Source organism: Anomalospiza imberbis, chromosome 4, assembly GCF_031753505.1.
Source record: "Anomalospiza imberbis isolate Cuckoo-Finch-1a 21T00152 chromosome 4, ASM3175350v1, whole genome shotgun sequence".
Taxonomy (NCBI): Eukaryota; Metazoa; Chordata; class Aves; order Passeriformes; family Viduidae; genus Anomalospiza; species Anomalospiza imberbis.
The window spans coordinates 53,351,511-53,376,313 of record NC_089684.1 but is presented as its reverse complement, the minus strand read 5'-3'; the positions used below and the strand labels follow the sequence as shown (position 1 = coordinate 53,376,313).

At 37.1% G+C, this 24,803-nt stretch overlaps 1 protein-coding gene across 8 annotated transcripts in view; it reads left to right on the top strand.

Moving 5' to 3' along the window:
- SH3TC1 (SH3 domain and tetratricopeptide repeats 1) overlaps window positions 1–24,508 on the top strand; it is a 32,494-nt gene extending 7,986 nt beyond the window's left edge. For 4 of the 8 annotated variants that reach the window (XM_068188602.1, XM_068188604.1, XM_068188605.1 and 1 more), the window contains exons 2-18: window positions 1,424–1,675; window positions 3,843–3,917; window positions 6,091–6,218; window positions 8,704–8,809; window positions 9,009–9,152; window positions 9,811–9,985; window positions 10,306–10,379; window positions 11,210–11,405; window positions 12,390–12,517; window positions 15,088–15,129; window positions 16,689–18,374; window positions 18,743–18,923; window positions 20,791–20,941; window positions 22,066–22,188; window positions 22,482–22,632; window positions 23,507–23,703; window positions 23,917–24,508. In XM_068188602.1, coding sequence (XP_068044703.1) covers window positions 1,468–1,675; window positions 3,843–3,917; window positions 6,091–6,218; window positions 8,704–8,809; window positions 9,009–9,152; window positions 9,811–9,985; window positions 10,306–10,379; window positions 11,210–11,405; window positions 12,390–12,517; window positions 15,088–15,129; window positions 16,689–18,374; window positions 18,743–18,923; window positions 20,791–20,941; window positions 22,066–22,188; window positions 22,482–22,632; window positions 23,507–23,703; window positions 23,917–24,147 — 3,996 coding nt within the window. In that variant the 5' untranslated portion in view covers window positions 1,424–1,467 and the 3' untranslated portion in view covers window positions 24,148–24,508. Of the gene's footprint in view, window positions 1–1,423; window positions 1,676–3,842; window positions 3,918–6,090; window positions 6,219–8,703; window positions 8,810–9,008; window positions 9,153–9,810; window positions 9,990–10,305; window positions 10,380–11,209; window positions 11,406–12,389; window positions 12,518–15,087; window positions 15,130–16,688; window positions 18,375–18,742; window positions 18,924–20,790; window positions 20,942–22,065; window positions 22,189–22,481; window positions 22,633–23,506; window positions 23,704–23,916 lie in introns of those variants that run through there. The other 4 variants (XR_010998548.1, XR_010998549.1, XR_010998547.1 and 1 more) reach the window with 4 other exon arrangements.
- The last annotated feature ends 295 nt before the right edge of the window (window positions 24,509–24,803 follow it).

The window sequence follows — 24,803 nt, the reverse complement described above, 5'->3', positions numbered from 1 at the left end:
ACTTACCTCAGTCTATCTATAGTTCACTGTTTTTTCAAGAAGTGCTCATTTGGGGCAGAGGTTTCAATGACTGTAAAAGAGTAGGAAAGTTGTGCAGACAGATCCTGCCTTGTCCTGTGTACCTGCTTACCCTGGCAGGCTGCTGGCAGCTGTTGTGCTGTTCATGTTGGTACTTGGTTTGCTCAGGGTTAGGGATCTATGATGTGAAGCTTGGAGAGCAAGAAGTGTTGGAAGAGGCAGGGTTGTGGAGAAAAAAGTCGGAATCAATGTGCTTTGGGACACTTCATTGCATGGTAAATAGAGAAGTGAGACATTTCTTGACCAGACTGAAGGCAGATCATGAGTGGATACTAGGTGACCAGGCACTAGTCTGAGGCTTTAGCAGAGCAGAAGTGTATCTTTCATCTACAGCTTCAGAGTTAACCAATTTCTGCTGGAAAAGAAATGAGATTAAATTTCCTGAAGATTACAACCTTGGACACTCATAATGAATGTAGCTTGTTAGTGAGTATGGCTGGAGTAAACACAAAGGAATTTGGATTTAATCCAAATGACAGAACTAAAGCAAAATCTATCCTGTGGCTTTATGAAATCATTTAGACATATGTGAAAGCCCACTGAGGAAAAGGGTGTAAACATCAGCAGGCATGTTCTGGCGACATGAGTCACATCCTTTGCAGATGCTTTGACTGCTGGTCTGGCCGCATCTTCCTGATCCTGAAGTAGCTTGTGCCCAAGAAATGGGATTGCAGGATGCCTCACCTCAGTGACTGCAGGGAGCAGTGAAGCTTGCAGCCCCTTGTGCTCTACTGCCATTTCTATTCCTTCTTCCCAATCGTGCCAAATGGAGTCTTGCTGCCAGACTCAGCCTCTAGCTTCAGTAGGGCTTCATTTTTCTGCTTTGTTGCAAAGTAATACTTGACTCTTTGGATGCCCGTCTTCCTCCACAGTGGGTTCCTGTGGAGGATTCATTCTTCAGCTGAATTTATATAAACCTTCTTTGTTGTTTGAATTCAGTATGCAGTACTTGTTCCATTCTTGTCACTTTTAGAAAATTATGTTTTTCCCCTGCAATTCCTCTGTTGATGTGAATGATGTTATCCCTGGGAGGCTCTGCTTTATAGCTGGCCAAGAACAAATAATTAGCACTGGGCACAAGTACATTTCACTTCAGGCCTTGGATTGTTGCTGTTAGCCAAGTCTGTTGCTTTGTTCCTAAAGCAGTGATGCCACCTCATTGCAGGAGCGTTTTCTGGGATAAATTTGGGTATTACACAACATTTTCTCTGAAAAAAGCCTATAGCAAAATTCTTTAATCCATATTACAATTAAAAATAACTCCTGCAGGGGAGGGACAGGTCTTGAATATGTACATCTTTTCTGATGCTTAAAAAAAAAATCATTGATTTTTTTTCCCTTTTAGGTTGTTGATAATGTAAATTGTGTCACTGTAAGGAACTTCAAATTATGGAGAGTTTGGCAGTGGCAGGTGGCACATCTATGCTCAGCACTAACACCATTGTCCCTGCTGTGGAGGGAGAGCAAGACAGGAACTTGGAGAGGGAAGAAACAGAGCAGGAAATGTGCAGGTGTACCTGCAAACATGTGGAGAGCAATGCTGCCATCAGCACCCCCAGGGACAGAGTTGGGATGGACACCTTGCAAGAACAAACGGGTAAGACCTCAAACAATACATCCTGGTGCCTCTGCTCCTCACTCCTCCTTGTGCTTGAATTACTGTGTTTTTTTAAATGGTGCACAAACTGAGAATTCTTATGTGTTTTACACAGAATCACAGAACCCAGATGGACTTCTTTTGAAATACAAAAAGAAGCTGTGTTTCCTCCATAGAAACACTGCATAGATTGGACTATTGAACAATCTGCACTGAAATTCACTTGGGGCAGGCAAATGGATTATCTTTTAGTAAGATAAGAGGAGATGAAAATTACGAGAACCAAAGAGCCACAGAACTGAAATATAAGTTCTTTTTCTAGCACTTTTGGCTATATCTGTAAGATTCAGAAGCCAAGTTTCTATTTTAATAATTTTTTAAAGTTCCTTTTTCATCAGAGTAGTAGTACTGCCTTTGTACAAAAAAAAAAAAATCTACTTTGTGGAGTAAAATCATGCAAGTCAGAAGGATCTTTTGGGTAGAGGAGTGGAGGGACATAGGTAGGTGGCAATGGCCAGGCTCTTAGTTTACAGAAGGCTCGAAAGTGTTCTAAATGTGAAGACACTTCCAAAAATCATGGAAAAAACTCTATTTCATTTAAAAGTATATGTCCTGTGACTTGCACAATATCTTTCTGCAACACTTCTGACATCAAAGACCAGGTACAAGCATCCCATTCATTCATTCAAATTTAACAGCAAACTATTATTTTAAATTAAACTGATGAGTAATTCAAATGCTTGCTGATAGGCTTTGCCTTTTCCTAAAAGTCACAGAAATGGATGTCAATGTCTTGATAACAACCTTTCAAGGAAATTTATAGTTTTTAATATTGAAATAATAGTGATAATAGTTCACATATCAAAAACCTATGCTAATTTATTGTTCTTGTCAACAATTAAATGATTATCAAAATGATAACATGTTGTCAAGTTTTGACAACTTCTGTTTGTAACTGTGACTAAAACCAGAAAAAGTAGAACTACAGGTAAGTCTGGTCCCAGAAGCTCTAGGGGACTTAAATTTATAATGTTTCCTAAACACAGCCTGCACTGCGGAGAGCTTACTATCAAATTTCTATTTTAAAACAAACATCATGTAGTCCATATTAAGAAAATAAATAAAATCCCAACCCCAATGTTTCTGTCAAACACCCAACCAAAACCCTACAAAACTAAAGTGTTTGGAGATTTCAATTTCTAGTTTGAGTATATGCTAGTAATAGGCATCAAAGACAATGTTTTTCGTGCTTACTTCCTTTCTCTGTGAAGTGGGAAAACTGTTTTATGTACCCTTATTTATTTGCATGACTTTATTCATGTAACATTCACAGATGCACTTGAGGGAAGATGCAAAAGACTTGGAAATTACCATGCCCTGCTAAATTACAGGGTTTATTCTAAGAGCAGAGCTTCATAGGATAATGTCTTGGGATACATGAAAATTGCCTCAGAAATTTTCTAGTAAAAGTGAAAGATCTATTTCTCCTTTATTCTTAGAAAAATGAAGCCTTGTCTTCACTAATACTTGCCCAGGGAGCCTTGAAAATGGAAATGGTTGTCTTATCAGCACAAAAATATATCATTCCTCAAAGGACAGGAAGAAACATGGGCTAAAGGAAAAAAGCAGATTAGTATTAATAAAAAACATTTCTTATTTGTGGTATTTTCCTGGAACTTCAAATCACTTGATTTTACAGTATCCCCTCGCAAGTATTACATACACATATAACAGATGAAGAAAAGAGTTATTTTTCTCCATGTATTAATTGGTAAAAGGCACAGCAATTTATACCACTGAAGCATCAGCGGGAGCCATTTTTAATATAGTTGCAAGGGAAGAGAAAATTAGGTCTGACCCTTGCTCTCTCTCCAATGAGAATTCTGTTTCCTGAGAACCTTTCTTTCCACCAATTCCCCATTTTGAAATTTCACATCAAAATGACTCAATGACCCCTTCAGTCCAGAAGGAAAGAAATATTCTGCAAATACTTTTTGTGGGGTTTGGGAATTATATAGCAGGAAGGGGAGAAGATAGTTATTCTGTCATAGAAATTATTTGATCCATCAAATGCTTTGAAAGCATGGGGTATTTTGTTGGGTTTTTTCAGTGTGATTTATATGACTTAGAAAATGCACATAACCATTCCTTTCATTTATCATAATAGAGTGTTCTCCAAGTGAAAAATGCAAGAATGTCAGTTCAAGAACCCTTCCCAGTCAGGCAGAAAATTTTCCAACAGGTAAGGCATTTTTTTCTCCCATCCTATCTTAATATTATAATGATTTTCTCATAGCTTTTTATTTTTGAGGCAACTCAACTATGTCAACATTTGCAGTCAACACTCCTGTAAGTTTTATGATGTATTTCATGGCAGCTGTGAAGTGACCAACTTATACATAAGATTTGTTTAAAATTTCTTGCAAAAAGAGGGAGCAACTGCTACAAAAAACAGATATAATTTATGTACTATAATATACTGGTTACAAAAAAAAAAAAAAAAAAAAAAAAAAATAGGAGCAAATAAAAAGTCCATAGCTTATTTTGCATATGCCTTTCAGTCCTTTAAATGTCTTATCTTTTAAAGTTTATGGCCTTTCCAAGTACCTATTTTTTATTGTTTTAATGCTGTATTTTCAGTAAAGTGTCAATTGAGTGCAGTTCTTCAGTAAGTGGGTTCAGCAGGTTTCACCTCTGGAGGGCTCATGGCAGGCAGTGTGAATTGAGGGTCTTGGCACATTTCCCTTCTTATGCCATCAAAAGCAACACTGAGCTGTTCTCTGCTCTCTGGCTTGACCTGACAAATCACATCAGTGGCAGGCAGTCTTCCCCAAGCATATGGTTGTTTCTAGTCAAATTATTTGTGCTTTATGTACCTGCTTGTATTGCATGGACAGAATTTAAGTTCTTTGTAATTGGAGGTATGGATCACGGCTCACAGAGGTAGACAGGTGATTGTAATGGGGTTTTGCACCATATTTCATCTCTATAAGACATTATTATAGGATTTTTTGACAGAAGTAGCTGAATTTCTGTTATTTTAAGTCAATATAATAATTATTTCATTAACATAACTTTCTATAAAAGTTAGATTGTGTGCCTACTGTTATATATTTACCTCAGAACCACTTTGAGTAAAATGTACTTATACATTCTACTTATACATTTTTAAGTCAGTCTTCTTTTGTGCCAGTATGTTTTATGTTTTCAGGTAAAATGAAAAGGTCAGTAATTCTACACTAGCAGCGATCTGAAAAACGTTCAGAGACTCTAGTTTGTGTTCTTTCTACTAACGACTGACTATATGACCACAGCTTAAAGGGAGAGGCCTTGTAATTCAGTAACACAGGTTTATATATCTGAGCCACCCTTCTTGACCTTAAAGTAATGAGTAATTTATGCAAGTAGTGGTAAAACTCCTGGAGACATGCATAGGAAGCCCTCTGAAAACAGATCAAGATACAGCATATTAGACTAGAATGTGAAAACCATTTATTTTATCAGATTAAAATGAGAAACTCAGAGGAGGTGGAATATTTTAGTATTCACAACAGTACCATATTGCTGGAACTGTGACCTATTTACATTCCTTGCAATTGGAACTCCTCCTGACTGGGTATTATTGGCTTATATGTGCCAATCTGGGTGTCTGAAAATGTATTATTTACTGTTATTGAACTAAATTACCAAATTAATGTGGAATGAAAGCAACTTTATCAAAGGTCCTCTTTAAATGAGAGAAGCTGGCTGGAGCTGTACCCTTAGCTGTAGCAAAAGCTTCTCATAAACAGATGCCAGGAGCTTGGGAATAGGTATCTAGCTGCTTTCAGATGTGCTGGGAAAATCATCTAAGTGAGTTTTTAGTTGGACCATTTAACTTGGTTGGTACTGTTCAACCAGCTTAGTTGAGAATCAGCTTTTACAACATTTGATTTATAAAAGCCTTCTGAAGCAGTGGGGTGACATGTCAGATAGCTACGAATTTAAGATTAGTATGAAGGGTTGTAACATGCTGAACTACTTCTTGTTATTCAGGGTATTTTTTTTTTTTGGTGATGCCAGTATCTGTTTGCTTTGATTTTTGATATGCGTGGAATATTTGGAAAACTGGCCATGTTTGCAATGCCCAGAAATGTCTAAATTGACAAATTACCAATCTACTTGCTTTTTTCTTTTTTTTCCTTCTCCATCCATAAGTATCAGTTGTCTCTCAAAATTGTTTCATGCTAGGCTCCTATGTCTACAGGATAACAAACATGTAAAAGAAACATGCAGGAGATCAGTGTTCTGTGTGCCTGTCTCTGAAGCTGAAAAAAATATATCTTAATGTGTATTCTATGATCTTGAGGCATTTACTGGTTATCCAAAGCTCACTCACAAACCTTGTAGTACTGAAAATGAATCTCCTCCTCCAGATATCGCCTTGAAGTTAACAATGGTAAAAAGAAAGAGTGGATGTCCTGATCCCAGGCTCCAAAGACAGCTCAGAGGGCAGCTCCGTCTTCTGGAAAATGACAGCAAGGAGGTGATGACTGTCTTCAGTGTAAGTCAATTGCTTAGAAATTGCTTTATTTATTCAGATAATATGCCCCTATGCTACTGAAATAGTCTGCAAGGTATTTTGGTCCTATTTCTGTCTACATGCTGGCTGCTTGAATTTGAGTGACCAATTTCCTGTGGCCCAAAAAAATTTAGAGGCCTTAGAAATATTGAATTATTGAAAAAGACTGGAACATCAAATTGATATAAAATAAATAAACCCGCATTAATAAGTAATTGAATGAGTTTATTTTAAAAATTTTCTGCATTCATTTACATCAAGGAAAATAATGGGGCTTTGATTTATTTTAATTTGTCCTTGTATTGACCCATCACTTCAGCTTCTAGACACCTGGAGTTATTTTGCATGCTCATTTCCTGGGAAGCTCACCGCTAAGCCAAAGAGGAAGTCTGGAAGAGAATAGCCTAAGCATTGGACTTCCTAGGGCTAAATGGCCATAACTTTAAATAGCATACAATTTTTGGCCAAATTTTATTACTCAAATTTTTTTGTGTATGAGAAACCTGGCCTCTACAACCAGTGATGTTTACTTTGAAAAAAGCTTAGTCTCCTCCTTCATCTTGGAAAAAAAAAAAAAAGAAAATGATACCATCTAACCTCTGGTGTCTTTTTTTTTTTTTGTCTGTGCCATGGGTTCCAGCCCCCTTCACTAGCAAGCCAAATGACTGAAATCTTAGTTATGGTTTTGACTAATACAGACACATGTTTCTACACCATTTTCCTTTCATGTGAAGCAACCACCCCACCACCAGGCTGCTAACTTTGTGGCTGTGCAAAGTCTGTACTTCTGCTTCTCTGCTCTGGACGGTGTTTAGAGGGAGAGGGAGGAAGGAAAATGGGATTGGGAGGCAAAGGAAAAGAGCAAACAAATGGACTAGATTTGTGGCCTTATTAGAAACAGACTGGAAAAGGCTTTGAAGGAAACAAGATAGATAAAGTTAAGTTTCGTTAGAATGTTGTTTTGGTATTCAGCAGTGCATGAAGCCCCTAAGGTTGACATACTTTAGCATGTGTTGGCAATTTATTAATAGATTTCAGGCTCTCATTAATATGTAATCTGGTGTAGAAAGGTGCATGCAGAAGATCAAAGCAGTGATGAGACATGCCTGATGAAGAAGTCTAGGTTGGACTTTTATATTTTAATGTGTTCAGATTGTGTGAATTTAAAATATGGATGTTAAACAGAATAAATTCAGATATTTTTAAAATTGTGCTGTAGCAGTCATAAAATCAGAGAATCAGCTCCATCTTACTCATATTATAGAAAAGGTTTGAGGGACAATTTCCTCCCTGCTGTCGTGAGTTAGAATCAATTTTCTGATCAGTCCTTCAATTTTTTTGAGCTGCACTTCCCTTTTAATGTGATGGGAGTAAGGGTACAGTAGAATCCTACCTGTTAGCTTTAAGTTTGATTTATTCTCTGAGATAGTGATTCAGATACTTGTCTCATAAATTACATAGTTCTTTGTATTTCCCTGAAAGGCAATAGCCAGCATCACTGGGGAGCCCTGTTTTTAAGCTACAAACTGGAGTGCAACCAGACTCTATATGACCCCTCTCTGTCTAGAATCCATCAAAAAGTGTTTTTCTTTCACTTATTTGAAGGTTTATGTAGCTGTTCCTTTTAGCATTTCTGGAATAACTTAAAATCCGTCATTACCACTTACAATGGTCATTGCTTATCTTTGTTAAAAGTGTAATGTAATGCTATTCTAGCAATGTGAACTAGTACAAATGAGGATAAAAATATCTTACTGCATTTTTAAAAAAAGAAAAATAACACTTCAGTATATTTGTTTTAACCAAAAAAGTGTAAACTTGGAAATAATTATTCAATATCTCTTCTGGATAAAGACTATACCAGGAAGCAGGTTCAAAGTTGCATCAAAGGAGCTGCATTTTTGTGTGTGTACAAAGCTCTGAGGGTAATCTACATCAGGAAGTTTTAGAACTGAAACATTTACACCAATCAAGTGAGACATTTCAAGATAAAAAAAAACCAAACTAGCTCCTTTCCACTATTTAATATTAATGCCCACACGTCTGGCAAAGGCAGTTCCCAAGCTGTAAACCCCTCTGTGCAGAGGATATTCTTGGAAAGAACTACTATATACTTGCCTATATATATATATATATATATATATATACACATACATTTGACTATATGGTTATGTATGTGACTATACATAGACATTTCTGAAGTAGACAAACCTTCTGTCTCAGTGTGGTCTTTATTTCCTCTGTAATTGCCCTCACTGAAACTGTCAGTACAACTGCTAAGCAAGAGTCAGATTAAAATTTGGCTCCCTGTATGTTAAAGAACAGATATCTCATACTGATAAAATTTTTCATTCTTATTTTTTTTAATCCTTCTTAATGAATAATATTTTAGCCTAAGTGTTACCTAGGGAGAAATTGTGCTTAAATCTGGTGTAATAATAATTAAAGTATTTGTTTTGATTTTTAGGAGCTTTCTGCCAGACTCCTGTCTATTCACAGTGATAAAGATTTAATAGTGGTGACATTTAAAACTTTTGAAGAAATATGGAAGTTTCTAACCTACCACTCACTGGGTAAAGTTGTTTCACCATACAATAGTTCAGTGTTAATTTGTATTCAATTGCACACAATTTCTGGGAACTTGTTGAATTTTGTGATTTATACACTGTGCATTAAGTAATAATGGAGTAGTCTCTAACTCTCTGAAAGTTTGTATTTTTGTGTAATACTGTAAAATGGCAAAGAAAACAAATTGGATTTTCTGTTTCCTAGGTTTTATAAATCATTGCATGGAGAATTTATTCCTAGACCAGTCTTTCTGGCTATACTCCCAAGAGGAGGAAGATACAGGCATTGAAGTCTGTATAAATGAAAAATCATTAAATTTGATGTACAGAAGTCTGCTAGTACAGGAAGGTAAGAAAGACTGTACATGCTAAGGCTAGGTTCAGGGAAGCATCTTTATTTAATACCCCCAAATCAGACATTAAGACCTATTCAAATTATTATTGAAGTTGAAGTTGAAATTTACTCACTCCAAGTGCACATTGTAAAGAGACAAGAAAGGAAGAAACACAGATTATTTTCAATGAGATCATGAAGGGATTGAAGAGATTCACGTGCAGCTGGTGCATAAATGGATACCAAAAGGATTAGGAGTGATGTACATTTCAACTTGCTTAATATTATTGCAGCTTCTGGAGATGTGCAGGAGGTGATTTACAAACACTTACCAGGCTCATATGCTTCTCCTAAACAGCATCACCTGCTGGTACTGCCAGAGACAGGATATCAGGATAGGTGGATGATTTGTTTCTGCAATAGGAATATGCAGAATTGCAGCAGAGGGCTCTGTGCTTCATTAAGACATCATCTGTGCTTTTTTTTTTTCCCTACTGAAAGACACACTAGACAAAAATGTATGAATATCTGACAATCAGCAAGAAAATTCTTGACAAAGATCAGGTTTTCAATTTCTAAATTAATATTCTGATGCTCTTGAAGCCAGTTTTAGGGCTTAAATGACACTAAAATGTTACATAAAATGACATCTGCTCAACCGCTTTTGTTTTAGGATCTTTTTTTGTTTTATATCCTGATAATACAATACAAAAGATGATGGTTACAGACAATGAAACAGCTTATTTTGATACTGGAGCTTTTACTGAAGGTGTAACAGGTGGATCTGTGGATAGTGACATACCCATGTGGTCTAATGCTTCCCTGGAGCCATTGGAGCCTTTCCATCAGTAGGTACCTGACTCTACCTACCTATTCCATATACATCTGATTCATATATACATGTCTGTTTAGAGATGCCTCTGCCTGGGGCAGGGAAAAATAGCATGACTTTCTCAGTTTGATTTGTTCTCCTGAAGTAGCAGTACTTCTACTATTAATATTAATGAAACCATAAATGTGTCAGAAGTGTATGGGCAGTGCTGAAATTGAAAGCTAATTGTGGGAGGGACAAATCAGTTTTGATATGTATTTTAAATATGACTGTTACTGTCACGACATTTTGTGAAGGGTTCTATACACTAACTTCAATTTATTTTTCTGCTTTCAGGTGGTTTCTTAAAGGGTATTCTAATCCCATTGATTTCTCATATAAATATGAATCCAAATCAATAAAAACAGTTGGTAAGAAACTTCATTAAAACATCAACATTAGAATAACACCAAAATTACTCTATGCTTTTTCTAGAACAGTCTCTAAAAAGTTCAATAACTTTGTCTATTGTATTAGAGTGGGGAAACAGCTTTCAAAATTAGTTTGCAGTAAAATTAGTGAGACTATAAATTTGTCTAAGATTAAACTCTAAAGAGTCAAACTTTAAAGTCTTATCTTTCCCCTTTTTCCTCCTAAATAGTAGAGAAGGTAGTACAGAGTGACTGAGTTGAAGATGCCTCAGAAAATGCACCAATGTAATTGTGGATCATTGATACGTGTGCTGCTTTTTCTCATAGTGCCGGAGAAATAAAACTTATACAGTTGGTTTGAGGTTAGAGAGCAAATAGGGCTTATTTTCTTCCATGATTTCAGTTTTAATACTGTACTGACTGGTATATACCTATATCTATCCCATAGGGATCATTTTAATTGGTTCAAAATTGGTTCAAGTGCTTTACTTCAGCCCAAGTTCAGAGCCCTTTGTAAGTGGGAAACTAAGGACTTAAAACACTTCTTTTTGCTGCTTCGTTAAGAAATCTGATAGAATTGTGAGAATATTTTACGCTTTGTTTTCTAATGGCTGGGAAATGAAGATTTTTATGCTATTTATAGATCTAATCATCAAGCCAAACCAATGAGGTTGGGATGCTTTAAATCTTGTCACGGCAAATATTAAACTCACAGTTTCCAGGAATGTCTTTTGTTAAATTATATTCTTGCTGACTTGCTGTTCTATTAAGTGTATTTCTATTGTTAAATTACTTTATCTGCAAATATTGTTTATCTCCTTATTACACAGCAATGGGATGCTGTCTAGCTGTGATGAATTATGAGAGTATTGTGTCAGAAGAGCTGAGTTTCCAGGAAGGGGACAAAATCGAGATCCTTGGCTACTTCATTGAATGCATGGAATGGTTTCTTGGAAGACATGTGTTTACTGGCCAAATAGGTTTTGTAAAGACAGGTTATGTTAAATTGGATTTATCTAGAAATAAGTGAGTGATACATATTTATATTTCATTAAAAAAAAAAACTAATTTCCTAGTCTCATCTTTGAAATGCTGAACATTAAATTCAGGGTGTGTTGTTTTTGTTTTGGTTTTTGGGCTTTTTTTGTTTGTTTTTGGCTTTTTGGGGCTGTTTTTTTGGGGGGTTTGGGGGTTTTTTTTGGTTTTGTTTTTTTGGGATTTGGTTTCGGGGTATTTTGTGGTTGTTGTTTTAATGTGAGTTGTCATATTAGTCAAAATTTCAAAGGAATTGGAATATGAAGTCTGCCTAAATATTGCAAAATATTATTATTCTGTAGCTGAGTTTCTTCTTGGGAAAAGAGGTTGCTGGACTTATTAATTGGTTCAGTTTCTATTCTTTGGCTCACACGATCCAAGCAGCTTTGCCCTTGCAGAAGGTTCTCTTGCTGGTCTCTCAAGATCTATGTTAAAACATCCAAGTTCTGTGGTTTTTTTTCTAGTACCCTCAGTTATATGCTTTAACTTGCTTCTAATGGGACCTTTGCAAAGAGTTGCTAATAATGCAGACTGATGTCTAAAAAGGGTATATTTCATCATGCATTGGCACCATATAAATAGGCTGCTCTTATTAATATGCCTGAACTGTCTGCATGTTGAAACAAGGAGTTCTTAAATGCTGCTTGCAGGTCCATTTCATATGTAACTTGAAGCTTATATTAGAAAATCAGTACCATAAAGTCCTCCAAGACTCATGCTTCTAACAAATACTCTCACGAAATGCTATCCAATGACACTAACATAAAGCTTACTCTGGTATGGCAGAAGCAGTTAGTTGTAAGCATAGTTACTATCAGTTTATATGCATATTTTATACATTGACTGAACACAGCACAACCTGTAATGTAAAGATTGTATTGGTTTCTCTAACAAGTTCATATGTGACTGATGCAGTGAGCTCCTTAAGCCAAATCTGCTTTCAGGTACCTTCAAAGTTACTCCTTTCCTTGCTAGACCACAAGATCTGGATTTTCTTGAAGCAGAAGAGCTATATTTTTTTTCAAAAGAAAAAAACTTGGAAGAAGTAGTACATTTGTTGAAAAAAACCTCCATCACAGATGTTTGCTCTGTGTACAGAATAGGTAAGTATGAGTTTTACTCCTTTTTATTGCACAAAATACATATATAGTTCCTATGCCCCTGTTATAAAATTAATTTTTCAATGATACCCCAGCATTTACACCTATTTTAAAATATCTTTGTAATCAATTGGATCTTTGATATGACATGTAAAAATCCTTTATATAATCTTTGCTATTTTTCTGCTGTTTCAGAGCTTTTTCCAGCAGAGGATTTGTAAATCTTTTGTCTTTTTTTCTTTTTCCTGAGTGAATTTAAACAACAGGCTTTTAAAAACTCTTATTGTGCTGCACAGATCTCCAAGCTTTTACATGACTGAATTACAAATTACAATTTCACATGGCTGCATTGCAAAATGCAGTATGGGCACCCAAACACTGCTGGCTTTTTGTCCTGGGAAAGGTAGTGCAGCATAATAATTATTGACAGCTAATGCAAACACACACCACTTCATGCTTGATTTAATTTTCAAAGGTATAGAAAAATAGCAAAACCTAGTCATAGTAACATAATCTCTGACGCAACTCTTATTTCTCTGTGCTGTGCATAAGCAATTGGGATAACTGGGGTTTCACCTTTATAGACTTACTGTCAGGCAGGGTGATGAAATGATGCCTTGTGAAGGCTGACCTGGAACAGAGACTAGACGGAGTTAAAGAATAAAGTAGGTTTTTATTAGGAGAGCTCACAGATCTACCTTGGGCAGCACAAGAGTCCAGCCAGGGCTACACCCAAGATGAACCCAAAATGGTCACAAAATGGATGACCAGTCACGGGGTCTCACACTTTTATAAGTTTTGGTCCATTAGCATATTGGACCTAATTGCCCAATTACAACTCCAGCCCACGAAAACCCATCCTTCTTGTTTTTCACTCTTCAGTCCACGTTGTTTATGCTCTTGGGCCTGAGATCTGGATCAGATGTCCTTGGTCTCCAGCTAGAGAAGGAATTTGTATCCCTCCTCTGTGAAGAAAGCTTCCTATCCTCTAACATGAAGCTCAGACCCATGCACTAAAGCAGTACAGAATCTGAAAAATATAAAAGCCTGAGGCATCAGTAATAGTCTTGCTGAACTGAAGAGAGGCAGTGGTTTCTTATTCCACCACAGGCTGTTGGTGATGAATATGCTTGTCCAATATCTGAGGAAGTTTTATCTCCATTAGTGCCATCCTGTAGAGACAGGCCTGTAGGCTCCAGGTTGAAAGGAGCCACTGTGTAGGTTGGAGTCAGGCATGTTAATTCTGCACATCAGAGTGTGAGTGTGAACAATAACTAGGGCATGTCAGACCTGCCCTGGCAATGTGCATAATGCCTCCACATCTTGCCTCCTGTGCTCTAATGAAAACCCTGGGAACAAAAGCTCAAATCTAAGGTACTAAACCATGTCATGGGCTTAATGGACATACTGCTATTTTTGCTGTTGCACATTTTTCACTATATCTCCTCCCCGATCTTCTTAAGTACCACCTTCTTTTGCATCTTCCCAAGCTCACAGTACCTCTTCACCACTTTTCTCTTAAACAGCTCAATTGATTCTCATCACTCAACTTATCCAGAGCAAGCACATTTAATATTCACTTGATATTTTGTTGTGTGATCTTACTAAATGGATTTGCAGTTCTTCCATCTACATCAATCTACTGAGAAGTATTTACTTATGAGCACTTCCCTGACTAAATATTTAGAGTATTAAGTTACAAGCCACTACATCTGTGGCTTTCATCCACCAAAGTCAGAAAAGCATTTATAAGAAGGACTTCTAGAAGTAAACAGTCAGTGAGAGGTCATTCTCAAAGACTAGTAAAGTAGTTTTCCACCAGCTTAAATACAGCTTAAATAGGTCTGTGAGCCTCTGCTTTTGTATATATCCTTCATACCCTCTGTACCCTATTGCATCAAATGTATGAAAGATAGTGAAAATATTCCTGAAATGCAGCATGACAACTGAAATGCCTTGAGAAATATCTGCTACACAAAATAGTAATTTTTAAATGCTTTCCAGATGTGCTATGTTTAAATGTAAAGCTAGATCTATAGCTATGTCTACAGAATTAATCTCAATTTTTTTTTTAATAAGTGGTATTTTTTTTCACCCACCTGCTATTGGAATGGCTACAAAAGTCTGACATTTATCTACACAAACAACCCTAAATAACTTCCCTTCCCACCTCTCTACCATGGGAGAGACACTAAAAATATGAAGGGCTCCTTGCTACCTCATTTTACGTGCGGGTTGTGGAGAATGGTCATATCTTTGCTGCCCACTTGTATTTTAATGCAGTAGAAATGCCTCCCTCCTGCAGGACAGGGTGGCTTTAATTCTGCCTGTGATGTGCTCCCCACCTTACTGAGCAGAGGTAGCTACTTGATGATAGCCATGCAGAAGCAGTGAATTGGGTAAGTCCCTGTTAGCTTTGGGTCAGACTTAGAATATTTCTTTTCTTCTAAATTTCTAGGATGTATCAAATTCTCATGACTTAAAGAATTATAAACAGAGCCTTATTTTAGGGGATTTGAAACTGATAAATGACCAAGATACTATAGCTAATATGATTATTTTCTTTCTTACAGATGTGTTAGAAGAACCCGAATTTCAGAAAGCTCATGAATGTGGTAATACTTCATACATAAAATTAATGAGACTTCTGATATTTTTGGTTTCTTTGCCAGCTATTCTCCTTCTAATGTCTCTTCACATGCTAATTTTCTTTGCTCATTGTTTGCTTTCTGAGATTTTGCTTTAACCCCTTCTTACTAGGTTTTCTGTATGACATTATGGGTTTTCACTGATATCAAGTGTCTTTCTTGGGACGTGCTATCCAGCTGAAAATTCTATTACTTCCCTTTCACTGATGTGACACACATTCACCACCTCCCAGCCCCTCCCCATTGTTTATCAAGGCAAAATACTGCTTATGGGGCACCTGGCAAGTGCTGAGTTTGAATTCCAGCAGATTTTTTTTGTCTACTAGAAAATTTTGTCCCAGAAATAGATTTCCCAAAGGAGATATTTTGTTGAGAATGCAGAATTATTTCCCTTTGGCATTTGTTGCTAAGCTGTCACTATCATTACTCATACTGTACAACATTTTCCTAAACAAAAATTTTTATATTTATGATTCTGCTGCAGTTTCAGAAATGAGATTCTAAGGGAATTGAGATCTAAATCTGTAACTTCAACAAGCTCCTGTTGATCTGCAGCTGTAAACTTAAGGACTGACTATGACTGTATAATCCATCCCAAATCCTTGCCCTATTAACTGGGCTGGAAAACAGTGGGAGGATTAAGAATTGATGGCATATCTGTCTTTATTATATTTGTAAGGTATTCAACTATGTTGTCACTAGGAGATTTTAGATCAATGGCCACATCAGTTACCACAAATTGGTAATTTTGTGAAAGATAATCTGTGCCAGCAGAGAATCACTGCTCCTATTGATTGATAGAAGAAATCCTATTACACAATACACAGGCCTGGCTGGCCAGGACAGAACAGGAGAACAGAGCCTTTGCAGGCACCCCAAGCACCCATGAGAGACTGAACCAGCTCCAAGAGCACAGTCCTACCCCCTTCCTTGGCTGACCTGCCCAAGCCTGCTGTCAGGACATAGGCCTACCCTTACTCTACTTGAATGGTTGAATTCCCATTTCCCTCACACCTTAAGCCCAGCTGTGCCCCGACCCTGGGCCCTTTATCCACTTCAGACCTTGGATCTTCCTAGATTCCCTTCTGCTTACCAGCTAGTCTGAATTGTGTTTCTTTAGCAGGTGTCTCGTTCATGTACACATGGAGAGAACAGAGAATACACACTGACTGTACTTCCTGAGTATACACAGACAAAAGGCAGCTTGAATTAATGCTGGACTTCAGCTGGATTAGTGTTGGATCAGGCCCAGGGCCTGGCTAGACAAGTGTACTGATCACTAACCTGCTTACATGTGGCAAGTTCTGTTTATTCCCACTCCTCCAGTCTCCCACACTTTTTCATCCTCCTTGCTATCTTTTTACACCTTTGGCTTGTCTCCTAGACATTCTGTTAAGAAATCATGGTATGTTTACGTAATGTTTTCTTAACAGTATCTTCACTGACAAATGTTTTAGTTGGTCTATCAAAGGCCTTTGTGTGCATGCATACAGGAAGTGGTGATCTGTATTTTTTTTAAATTTCAGAAATTGCATGCTCACCTTCTAGCCCAGGATCCACTAGCAAGAATGGCAAGATAGAAGAATTGCTGAAGAACTTCAAGAATTTGGAGGCCACTCAAGCTGAAGAGCCAACTGCTGAAGGGAAGGAATCTGCTGTCTCTTCAAAGACTGAAATATTTCCTTTACCTGAAGGGCCTTGTTTCCATATATGTCAAGAAGATACTCAAGCATCTGACATCTTTGAGCCATTGTTACTCTTCTTAAATAGGAAAGAGTATGAGAGCAGCTTCAAAAGCCTGTATAATTTCTCTTATTCATTTACAAATAGCATATTTTATGGATTTTCAGAAGAAGAAGAACTGGTTAATTTTTTAAGATTAGCAAGGGAAGCTGCAAAGAAATCAGGTCTGTCCTGGGCACTAGCAAGGCTGTGTTTTCTCTTAGGCAGGCTCAGTGTCAAAAAGCTGAAGTTTTCCCAAGCTCGTGTGTATTTTGAGGAAGCACTGAGAGCAGTAGCTGGAGGGTTTAGTGATTTGTACTTTGTCATTGCTCTTTACACAAATCTAACAGTCATCTACTTGACCCAGAAAAACAAAGAAAAGTGTACTCACATTTTTGACAAGGCTGCATCTCTTCTCATGGGAATTCCCAACTACATTTGCAGTGCTGACCTGGAGTCAGATATACTGAAGTATGCTCTGAAGAGGACAATTTTGAGCCAGAACAAACATGCAGAAGCAAGGGCATGCTTTCTGCTGGCAAAACATTACAGTGCACGCAAACAACACCAAGAGGCACTGCCATTCTTGGAAAGGTTTCAGCTTTTGCTCAATGACCTGGGTTTACAAAACAATTTATCCAACAACTGTTACTTCAAACTGGCAGAGTCTTACCACGAAAAGTGTTTGCCACACATTGTGTTAAGTTGCATAAAGGTTATCTCTCCCCAGAGCTCCAGTACCTTAATGGATTCCCTGAAAAGGATTGATTTAGTCATCAAAAATGCTCCCAAACTATATGGCCTGAGAAAACTCAGACAAATATTCCCATCCCAAATTGCACCTTACCTCATACAGGCACTTTCTTCTGACTTTACTAATGAGGAGGAAGGACTGTGCAGCACTATCTATCTCAGCTTAGCAAAGCTGTACAGCCACCACAAAGAGTATGGAAAAGCCATTGCTTACATGATGAAAGCACTGGACTCTGCTTCTGCTAAGCCAGAGGAAACTATCAACTATTTGGTTTTGCTTGCTTGGCTATACATTCTTTACAAGCAATATGAAGTGGCTTTAGCCATTTTAAATGCTGTTGTAGGCTCTGCATGGAGCAGTCCTCAGCAACTCGGCATCGCTTATAACATGCTTGCCATTGCTTTGAAAAGGACAAACAACACAAAAGAAGCTGCTGAGAGCTACTACAAAGCCCTGTGTCTTTCAGAAGAGACAGAGATAACCCATAACCAAGCCATAGCCCTGGCTAATTTTGGGGCACTCTGCCTGCATGCAGCAGCCAGCAAGCTAGCAGAACATTATTTTATCAGGGCAGTCAAGCTATTCTCCAAGCTTCCAATTATGGACTGTGGTCAAGATTTTATCCAAGTCCTCCTTCAGCTTGGATGTTATTACGTTGGTGGAACTGAACGGGAGAAAGGAAGGTTTTACTATGAATGGGCTTTTTTAGTTGCAATGGAGACAAGTCATCTGGAGAGTAAGTATATCTTTTATAAGTCACAAAATGTACCCTGTTAGGGAATGTTGGTTATACACATATGTTTCATCTGTACTTAGAAGATGCATGTATTACTTTGTTATTCTTCCTAGCATGACTGAGGCAGCTAATGCAGGTAAGGTGACTCCGTTACTGCTTTATTTTGGAAATGAAGTATGAAGCAACCCATAGCCTTTGTTAACTTTGGGAGAGAATAAAGTGGCAGTGGGATATTCTTGTTATGATTTCTATATTTTTCATCATCTGTGCTGCAATTTTTGAAATGGTGAAAATGAATAATTTTAAAATTAATTAACTTTCATTTTAAAACAGCAATTCATGTTTGTATTTCCAATGTATTCTCTTAGGTCAACTACAAGCAATTAAACTGCTGTGTCAGTTCTACAGTACAGTTGCTCCCAATGAGACTCAGTGTGTCATCTACAATGAATATCAACTATCTTTAGCCAGAAAGATGTCCAACAAAGTTCTGGAGGGACAAATTTTGGAAACCATTAGTCAGCTCTATTTGTCTTTAGGAACAGAAAGGTAAGAAATGCTGAATGACTTTTCTTTCATTCTGATTTTAACTTTTCCATCCTGCAAAGGATCTCAATTTTTTTGCAAAAGCTGAATATGACTGATTTTTTTTTTTCCCTCTCTGCTTTGGTAATACACTTTATCAGAATTGAAAAGTCCAGTGCTAATGGAGAATTTTCTTGTTTCTTTTTAAGTAACTGTAATCTTTTAAGGGAGACAAGATGTTCTGCAGGGATTAGCACTACTTCAAAAACTAATTTATTTTTAAAATCTATGTAAATACTTTTTAAAGCTATTATATGTTATGCAGTTCTTGATTGCTATATCAGGTGATTTGTTTTCAAGGATTTTTGCAAGACTTTTTTTTTTAAGGCACCAAAGGCACCAAAGGACATATTCCAAACAGGTCAGGCATTAAATTGCTTCTATGTAAGTGTTTCTGTTCGAGGAAGGGCTTTTTTCAAAACTTACATAAGTACAAAGCCAAAGTGGAAACCTGCATAGTTTTGCTCTTCTGCAATTTCTATGCTGCTCTTATTTTCCAAATACCTATTTTTGACTCTGATCTATTGAAATAAGAAACTGCACAATTTAAATTATAGTAGCAAGTGCTGAGGAAACATAGTTTTCTCTAAGAATGTTTAAAGTGTTTTTTAAGGCTGCTTTGTCTGATTTTTTTCCTTGCTGTACTTCAAGGAGTTACTTTAGATTCAGATATTTCCAAGCTTGCCTCACTAAGGATGCAAAAAATATTCTCAGTCCTGGAAAGAGAACAGATGCCTATTTTAGCTTTAAGTGCCTGTAGTCTGAGCATCTAATATGCTTAGCAGGTCACCCAATTTATTTTGCTTTGTTAGGCCTTTTTATAGTTGATGATCATCCTTTGCAGAGACTGAAGACAAAGGAGTTGGTTAAGATTTCAAGCTGGTTGGAATTTGAAGAAAGACTTTACTAGCTGGAGAAGCTGCTGCTTTGTGCTTGTAGTAGATGGAATTTGTATATCCCAGCAGCCTGGCTCCCAGATGTTGACTGTACAACCTTAGCATGCCACCAGATAATAGCACAAACTCAGTGTGGTATTAGACCCTAGCATCCAGTATTCTTTATGTTAGCTGTCCTGAGTAACAAGGAAACTCAGCTCTTCCAACACCACAACTGTGCAGGTCATGTTCTATTTTAATATGTTTGTGTCTTGTGCTCAGAAGAAAATACATTGGGTCAAGGTATTGGGAGTCTAGCACAAGATGGAGAAAGATTTAAGACATCTAGGGTTTCTATGTCTGGTATAAAGCACCACAAGATCAATAAATGTGGTAATTTAAGTTCTTCTAGAAATGATCATGAGATGTCCCATTCTCCTCTGCCCTACCACTCTCCTCCCAGTTTCTCCCTTTTTTTCAAAAATTGCTGATTAGTCTCAATTGTGCTCAAGTCAGATGTATAGATGATTTAAAAAATAGATGTGATTTCTTTGACATTTTTAGGAAAAATCCATAAATTATAGAAGAGTTGAAGATGAGGAAAGGCTTTTCTACTTCTCACAAGTTTGAGGTAGAGCAAGGACACATATAAACCATCTTGAAATAATATAAGATATAATAGAAAAAAGTTTATGCATAACATAACTATTTATATATCATTATATAAGAAACATATTTGTATAATAAAATATAATGGGTGATAATCTAACAGGAAATGTGGATGGAACAAAAGAGGAAAAAAGAGTTCTGTAGTTACTAGGGTAATACAGTGAGAAATTATAGTTGTGCCCTAAATAGGGGAAACAGAATGTCTTACAGCAACATTTCTTGTTATGAAGAAAACTATTTGCAATTCTGAAGAACCCTTCTGTGATTAGCACTTTTCCCTGTTTCAGGGCCTACAGGTCAGCTCTGGAATATACCAAAAGAAGCCTTGGAATATTTATAGATCTCCAGAAAAAAGAGAAGGAGGCATATGCTTGGCTCCGGGCAGGAAAGATATATTATGTTCTGAGGCAGAACGAGCTTGTGGATCTTTATATTCAGGTACATTGTCAACACTTACAGGCATGCACATGGTATCCGTGTTGTGCAGATGGCATGGTAAGAGTAATTAGATATAAAAATTCCATACCTTTTGCCAGTTGATGTTCTGATCTCTTAGAGACAACATTCATGTGATGCTCAGCAGGTGAAGGGAACATCTCAGCATTTTCCACTGCTAATCCTTTTAAATCTGTTTCTTGATTCTGGAAGGATTTTGGGCAGTGACCTTTCTTAGTTGCTGTTAATTCTGTGTGTTCCTTAAACACCGTTTACCAGCTCTACAGCACCACAGCAATTTTATGACACTGGCATGATACATGCTGCTGGGTAACAGAGGATAATCACCTTAGCACACTGGCTTGTGGGCCAGATTCCCAGGAAAACAGAGTAGCTTCTTTAGGAAGCATTTCCACAGCATCTGAATTTTTCCTTCTGTGGCCATGCCTAGTATGACATGGAGCCGGCTGGAGCTGCTGTTGTATTTTCACGTGTGAGAGCAGAGGCACTTGTCTTGCACACCTCTGTGCTCAAGTAGAAAGAAGGACTTGTATTAACTGAATGCAATTTGAGAACTAAAGAAGACAAAGCCAGAGCACATTTTTCATTACTATTTTCTCTGTCAATAACTGAGGATCCTGGTATTCTTGCTTTGCATGCTCTGTCATTAAATCCTTTTTGCTAACAAGACATGTATTTGTCCATGAGAACAGAATAGTGGACCTGCATTTATTTACAGAAATCAGTTCACAGGCTTTTAAATCTGCAGTTCGCAATATCTAACTTGCAATTTGAATTTATTTCTATTATATGTTTGATCTAATTCAAATTTACTATGTGGCAGCTATCAAATACACTGTTTTTAGAATGTCATGTGCTGGCAAAGATAGCAGGATACTATTGCCAGAAAAATGTAACCAGGTTGTGTTTCTTCTACAACACCTGCCACTGGCTTGTTCAAAGACAGGGTACCAAAAAGGAGCATGCTCAAACCAAATACAGCCTTTTTCATCATTATAATAGGAGAGAAAATAAAAATCTTTTTAGCATTGCTAATACTTATGATTTTTTTAACCATTAAACAAGATTTCATTTCTTTCCTTCCCCACTCCTTTTTTACTTTTCAGGTTGCTCAGGATGCTGCTCTTTGCACAGGAGATCCAAATTTAGGAATGGAATTGTTTGAAGCTGCTGGAGACATATTTTTCAATGGTACTTGGGAAAAGGAGAAAGCAGTGACTTTTTACAGGGTTTGTGCAATTTTTCTGCTGCATTGATAGTTATGTACCTCCCACCATAGCAGGTATTCTACAAATGCTGAACCTCTCAGCAACCTGTTTATAAATTAGTGCAGCTGAGTACTTGTCATGATGTTAGTAGATATCACCTGTTTCAAATCCACTTCTGGCTTCAAGAACTGTTCTAAACAAAGAGCAAAATGAAACCTTGAAATCAAGAAATTACTGGATTTGACATAAATTAGAGTCTGTCAGTGCACTATCTTGGGGTTCAGCCATACCTAAGCTGCTGTTGTGTGTTTCAGGACAGGGCTCTCCCACTTGCTGTTCAGACTGGCAACAAAACCACTGAACTCAGATTATGCAATAAATTGGTGGAATTGCTGATGAATCTGAAGGCTTATGAGGAAAGTCTGGAATATGCAAGAGTAGCTCTCATCCTCAGTGTAAAATTAGGTAAGAACAATTTCCATTATAGCTGAGTATGAGTGTTACCTCTAAAAATAAAAGAGAACTCTACATTTAAAGTTTTCTTCCTTTGTTCAGTCATTTCTTGCCAGGATTTCATAACACTACTATAATTGCTATTTTTTGCTTCTAATTCAAGAATGAGCAATTTATTGCTTACTCTTCAACTTAGGATCAAATGGAAAACCTGTGCTAGAGCACAGAATCAAACCTGGAATTTTATGTCCAAACTGAGTGTGCTTCTAAGAGCTAAGATACAATACTCATGAATAAAATAGTCCTAAGAGGCTTTTGAGAGTACTTTCAGAATTGCCGAAAGCTCTGATTGTAAACCAATATAAGATGGAAAAATCAAAAATTATAGGTCTTGCTTCAGAATGACTATTCTTCAAGTATGGTAGCTGTTCAACTAATTAAGAACCTCCTTAACCCTCTGTACAAGCACAGACAGGTCATTTTGATCAGTCTGAAAATAATATTTTTGTTGTAAATTTTCATGTAAAATATATATTGGAATGGGCAAAGGGAGTCTTTATTCCCATTAACTTTCTTTCATAATAATCCATTAGTATTCTTTGTAAGTATGCACTCTGTGTGTGTATTATAATATATACATGAGAGATGAATGTACTTATTTCTTAAAGTCCCAGGCACTGTCAAATCCTATGGGAAGAAATTCAGAAATTCCATAGGATTTTTCTTGAACGGCAGGTTTTGACCATGCATCTCTTAAGCAAATATAGGGTTTTTTTTTTCAATAAAAGCTCAGCAAATTCAATACAGAATTATTTTTTTTTAAGTTACATAGATTTGAGTACTTTGTCTCTTTGTTTTTCTCCTGCCTCCCATGTTATCTCATTAGGAAATCAGCTAAATGAAAGAATAGCCTACCATCGCCTTGCAGCCATCCATCACCATTTGGGTCACTGTGAACTAGCTGAACACTTCTATTTAAAGGCCTTGTCCCTCTGCTCCTCTCCTCTGGAGTTTGAGGAGGAAACACTCTATTATGTCAAGGTGTACTCAGTTTTAGGAGATATTATATTCTATGACCTTAAGGTAAGAAATTTTAATAACCTGTGTGGCAAATTTTTATATTGAGTAATATTTCATAGAATCAGATTTTGCCATTTTCTGATTTTGTGTGTTTCGAGTGTAAAGTGAAAAAATCTCAAAAACTCAGAATCTATATTATTTTTATTACATACTTACAAACCTGAGCTCTGCAGTCCTTTTGCACTGGTTGTACTATTTTTGAGCCTCTTATTTCAGGACCCCTTTGATGCAGCTGGTTATTACCACTTGGCACTCGCTGCTGCCATGGACCTGGGCAATAAAAAAGCTCAGCTGAAGATTTACACCAGACTTGCTGTGATCTACCATAATTTCCTCGTGGATCGGGAAATGTCTCTCTTCTTCTACCAAAAGGCAAGAACCTTTGCAACAGAGCTGAATGTAAGGAGAATAAATCTAGCTCCTGATCGGTGTTACAAGAGTTCATAAGCATTTTTTGAAAATGCAGCCTAACTACTGCAGAAGTACCTAAGGAAATACTGCACTGGCTTTGTAGGAGGATGCAGGTTTGCATTCAATGACTCATTATCTGTGTGCTGTAAAGTGGAGCTCCTCAACCCAGACCAAATTACCAGTTTATATGACAGTGAATTACATTTCATTGTCTTTGAGATACAGAGTCTTGTACTTGTTAAGGATCAGTCTGTGAACTAAAACCAAAACCCAACAGTCTCTTTTTTTAAACTACAATTTTCTTTGCTATATCTTTCTCTCTTGATGGATTTTGGAAAATGATTAATGCATAGATGCAATGAAAAATATTTAATAAAGTGTCACAGCAGAAAAACCACTCAATAGGAATTGTGGCTTCCTTTGCCTGGCTTAGCTTTATTACATTTTTTGACATCAAGTAAATGCATCTGCACAAACATGCTAGATGGGCTTGAGAATTGGTTTGACCCAGTTCCCCAGACACCACTCTTCATTTTCTGTCAAATTCATCTACTGCAGTATTATGGGAACTAGCTTTATCTTCTAATTCAAGAAAACTTACATACATATTGTACTAAGAACTAACTGGTTTGTAGAACTGGAGGCTCTCATAATGTGAGTTTTGTGGATTTCAGTAGTCATGTGAAGGCCCT